This window comes from Aplysia californica, unplaced genomic scaffold (genome assembly GCF_000002075.1).
Source record: "Aplysia californica isolate F4 #8 unplaced genomic scaffold, AplCal3.0 scaffold00138, whole genome shotgun sequence".
NCBI lineage: Eukaryota > Metazoa > Mollusca > Gastropoda > Aplysiida > Aplysiidae > Aplysia > Aplysia californica.
In genome coordinates, this window is record NW_004797408.1 from 546,815 (window position 1) to 552,066 (window position 5,252).

At 41.5% G+C, this 5,252-nt stretch overlaps 1 protein-coding gene across 1 annotated transcript in view; it reads right to left on the minus strand.

The window, feature by feature from the left end:
- The window catches only part of LOC101859565 (toll-like receptor 4), a gene marked incomplete in the record, with an annotated part of 18,893 nt that overhangs the window by 4,925 nt on the left and 8,716 nt on the right, over positions 1–5,252 (minus strand). Inside the window, 1 exon segment of the mRNA XM_005096815.3 lies at positions 1,684–4,456. Coding sequence (XP_005096872.3) covers positions 1,684–4,456 — 2,773 coding nt within the window.

Consider the following 5,252-nt stretch of genomic DNA (forward strand, 5'->3'; position numbering starts at 1 on the left):
GTGGGGAGGGGGGATTCAGGGAGGTGTTTGATAAAAGAAAAAGAGGATTGGAGCATAAGCACAGAAAACTTTTTGTATCGGTAAAATTACGACTTGTCTAAAAATTGAGAAGAAATGGAAAGACCCTTGGAGCAGACAGACACGTACGTGTGGCATATTGGTGAAATAAGGCGCTCGCCAAAGTAATGTAATCGAAGAAACCGAAGAAGTCAACAATTTTCTACTGCTACTCCTTGGCTTCTTCTTACTGCTGTCTTTCAGCCACACCCCTGATCTTCTGGTAGGAAAGATGTACACCTAGCCTTCTCGGACAAGGGCGAAAAATCTCGGAGGGCACATGTGCAAGTTGTGCAGGTTAAAGATCCCTTGGTGGTCTAAAATCGATAAGAGTAGGCTTCAGCCGCCTCCTGGGCAAAATTCAAAATTTCCTACCAACTGAAAAAGTTTAATGTGTCCCGCGCGCTCATATGACCTAATGCAGTCGCGAGCGTTGTAAAAACACTTACAAAAACAAACAAACAACAATTTTCCACCGTTGGGGACAATTTTTGGGGATATTCATTTAAAAACACTTTTCTGTGTGGAATTTAGTGGAAAACGTTGATCAAAGGCACAGAGAGTGTTAGTTTGCAGTTTCCAAGGACACTTAAGAACTTAGAAAATCACTAAACATGTATTCACTAATGTACTGTTTTGTCGTGTGCATGCGTGAGAGCACTTAACCCTTGTAACATTCCACTGCCATTGTAAACGACCAAGATAAATTTCTCCATGTTAGATGAATAAAGATTGTTATTGTCATTGTCATTGTCATTTTCAAACTTTAGCGGCTATTTTCTTGCTAAGTTTACCTCGAACCCACATCTTTCGATCGCAAATATCCTGACGTCTATGCAAGATACTTGGTATCTGGAGGTGTCATCTCTGACTCAGAAGTTGACGTGTAAGGACCCTCTGTCCTTTACGGTCGCGAGCTGCCGTTGTACATTCTGCTATACTGAGCCCAGTCCATGTTTTTATGGTGTCCACTTATGTTGCTCTGTCTTCCTTTAAGCACCTCTTTTGCAACAGTCTCGAGTCGTTTCAAGTGAACAAAGTATTGTATTTTTCTACATTTCATTACATTCAGTAGAGTTTATCTTGTATGGAGTATCTGACACACCTCATTGTTCTTCTGGGTTGCTTTCAAGTTAATTCTAACCATTCTGCGGTACCATCACATTTCAAAAACATTTATTGTGTTGTCTTCTTTCTTTGTTAAAGTCCAAGTCTCAGAGCCATAAAACATTCCTGAATTTTCTCTCTCAAAGTTAGAGATGTAAATAGTTTGAGCATTTAGCTGATTTGTTTTTGGTTAAAATGTTGTGTATGCTGTTCTTGTGTTTATTCCTTTTTCACTTTTGCCGTCGTCTATGATTGTTGGCCCTAGATCTATGTAAGATAGATGGATATTTATTCACTAAAGGCAAGACAAGTGAACAAGCTTTCAGATTATGTAAATACCTCCATATGCCCAAAATTTAACGAGCAGATTCCACGGTATCGTGCCACACATGAAGCGAGGCTGACCGAGGGCCAGCCCCATCCGGAGTGTAACATAAAGCGACATGCAGAAAGAAAAATAAATATAGGACAAGGGACAAGGAGGTTACAGCAAAACGATAGTAATGGTCCCAAACTTACCGTATCTTCCACCGAAACCGGTAGACCAATACCCCTATGATGACGCACATAAGCAAAATCGTCAAGGCTAAAACCCACAGAAAAAGAGGGAAGTTGGAGATGCACTCCCGTTCAAGCAACATGAAAATACCCTGGTAGCCGTCAAAAATGTTCTTCTGACTTCCGTCCTTGTAAATGCACTCGTATCCTTCAAAAGATTTGAAAGCCGGTGAGTTCATCATCCACCGAATAAAGTTGAGATTGTCGCACGTGCATCTGATTGGACAGCGAGACAAATCAAGAGTCAGGTTGGGGCCGAAAGTATCGAAGAATTGAGTGAGGTCTGAATGCAAATGACGAATGCTTGTTTGTCTGAGACTGAGATATTTCAACTGACTCATATTCCAAAGGTTCTGATGGAATTCCCCAATACTATTTTGAGACAAATCCAAATATTGCAAATTGTTCGCACCTGCGAAAGCATTATCGGGTAATTGTTCAATAAGATTAATGCTTAGATTCAAATATTCTAATTTCGTCAAATTCTCGAAGAGCCGCACCTCACTGCCCTTTGTGTACGTATCTCTCAAAAAGTTAGTGTTTAGATCAAGATGTGTAAGCTCCGGAAATTCTTGGAAAAAAGAAGGATGAAGGTAGGAAATAAAACTCCGGTTCATATTAATGTGTGTTACGTTATTCAGTCCAGAGATAGGTCCTAGGGCGTAGGGGAAGTAATTTGCCCACATGCTAAGGTACCGTAGTGTATTGTTTGGGTTTATAGAAAACCTTGTAAGGCGAAGTTTCAAATCTGCATAGCCGAAGGATATACTGAGCAACCTCGGAGGCAGACTAAGTTGGTACTCTTCATGGTTTGAACCCAGGGAACGTTCATGCCGAAGCTGCCTCCGAGAGGAACCCAAGTCTTGTTCGTGTACGGGGGGAAAGTTGGAGTTGCTTCCCTTTGGCAAATACCGTGGCAGACTTGTTAGCGTACTTCTTCCATTTAGTAAAAGTGTTTCCAAATTCTCCAGTTTTGACAAATTTCGGAGATAACTGCTGTAGACGAAGCTGTTTCCACTAGCGTCGATGTACGTTAAGCCTTTAGGCAGATTGGACAACACTGACTTCTCCAGAATTTCAATCCCGTTGTCATTACAACGCAGACTTTTCAAGCTTCTTGGCAAATTCTTGATCATATCATAGGAGACGGTGATGCTAGGCAAGAACATGGATTCGATTCTACCTAAATCCAAATGTTGCAGATTGGAGTCTTTCAGACCCCACATCAAAACCTGCAAGTTTTTGAACTTTAGATAATAATTCCCATAAAGAATAAGAGTTTCAAGGCTTTTCAAAGGTTTGAAAGTTCCCGCTTGCACAAGATCGCCGTATATCGAACACCAGCGCATGGATAAACGTGTGACCGTTGGAACATTTTCGAACGTGCGGTTTGTTAGCATATGCAGAGTACAATACCCATCCTCATGTCCTCCCATCTCAATGTTTGTGACAGCTTTCAAATTCTTGAACCCTGCCCCAAACGATTTGTTAAAAAGGCCGTCTATTCGAAGATCTTCCAGATTAGATAACACCGACAACGCCTGGTCAGGGTAATTCATCTCAGGACACATTGTGCATTGCGTGTTTTTATTTATTGCCAACATTTTCAAAGACTTCAAATCAGAGAAGACATTTTTTGGATATGTTCCGGTTTTCATTTCGAGAAAGTTGTCTTTTAGGCTTAAATGCTGTAGACGACCTAGATTCTGGAAGCTTCTTTCCGATAAATTTTGCAAGCGATTCCCGTCTAGGTATAGCGCCGTGAGGTTTGGGTATCCACAAAAAGCACATGGCTGGATAACTTCTATGTTGTTTTTAGACAGAAGTAAAACTTTTATTGTTTTTGGCAAACGTTGAGGAACGCTTAAAAACTTTCTGCTAGAGCAATTCACTCCACTTCCAGAACAGATCCAAGTGCAATTGTACATGTCAAATTCCTTTTGACTTTCGGTCGAGCTTAACATGCCTCTGCTGTCAGAAGCCGATCTTTCTTCAAAGTCCAGATCTTCAATCCCGTTTTTGGCCGATAGACCAGGATAGCAGATACTCCCTGAGCAAGCTTTCTCATTGCAGACTTCGTCGCGACGAAAGGCATCCGATTCGTGACCAGGAGTGTGGCCCCGGAAAGGGTTCGGTGAGTTATCAATTTGATTTGGCCTTCCGATAGTGTTATGTTCCAACTCATCGTTGTTTGAGTTCCTGTGACTTTCAAATAGCAATGCAGACTCCTTTGCTGCCATTGAATCTACCGTAGGAACAAAACTTAACTCATGAGTTGCCCGCGCCTCAGAAGTCGTATCAGCTTCCGGTACTGATTTAGACTTTGAAACCGAATGAGCCTTTGAGACCGAATGAGACTTTAATATTGAACCAGTCTTTGGAATCGATCCAATCTTCTGGACCGATACAGCCTTTGGAACTGAAGCAGCATTTGAAAGCGAATTTGTCTTTGGGGTTAATTCAGCCTTTAGTATTGAACGTTTCTTTGGAATCGAACCAGTCTTTGCGGTAGAATCCGCCTTAAGAACTGAACCAGCGTTTGAAAGCGAATCAGCTTTTGGAATCGTTAAGCCTTCCGAGCCCAATGCATCACCTGTCGTCTGTTGAAACTTGACGGCCGCCGAACTCCCATGTAACGCACTGGCATCAGTTTTCCACAAGGATAAATCACCCAGGTATATCAGTGTTACAAGGATCAGCCCTCCAACGCTGAGCAACCTCATCTTTGCGAGACCTGGTAAAAGAGAAATAAATATTTTCAATAGAAACTCTTCTCAATAGCCAACAATTTAAAATTTTGAAAATCATGCGCTTCGATGAAGGACCTAATTCAAATGGTTTTAAACGACTTACGCATCCAACATGTATACTTTGGACCAATTATGATGCGGGGCTGTTTCTACATAGGATGTCCGGACCCAAATCTATACACTACTGGCTATGTGCCGTTGTGCTGTGAGTGATTTTTTATAATGGTTTTAAGTCTTTGCCTCCCTTCATGTCTTCTTCTTTCTATTTACTTCTCCTTCTTATCAAAGTGTTCGGTCATCGGAATTACAATAATATACATGATACAACTTTGACTGGGTGGTAGACATAGAGGACATACATGTTGATCTCCCAAGTACTATCTATTTTCATCCCTTCAGACCTGGACTTCTTTGAATGCTCCAAGGCAGAGACACCGTCATTAAGTTTGGTGTAAAGTAAGGTGAAGGAGCGTGTCTTATTAATTTACTGACATGACTGAACTATTTTTTACTGATAGAGGAATCTTTCTGATTTTTTAATTGTGCCAGGGCGTTGGCTTAACAGTCTACTCTTCCCCAATGTTCATCAAACATGCCCAAGGCACCTTCGAGATTGTCTTCGTCCCTATCCGAGAAGACCAGGTGCTCGATCAGGGTTGGGGAAGACGACAGATACTGAGTGACGGAAAGAGAGAACACTGTGTATATATAAAATACATACATACATACACACACACACACACACACACACACACACACACACACACACACACACACACA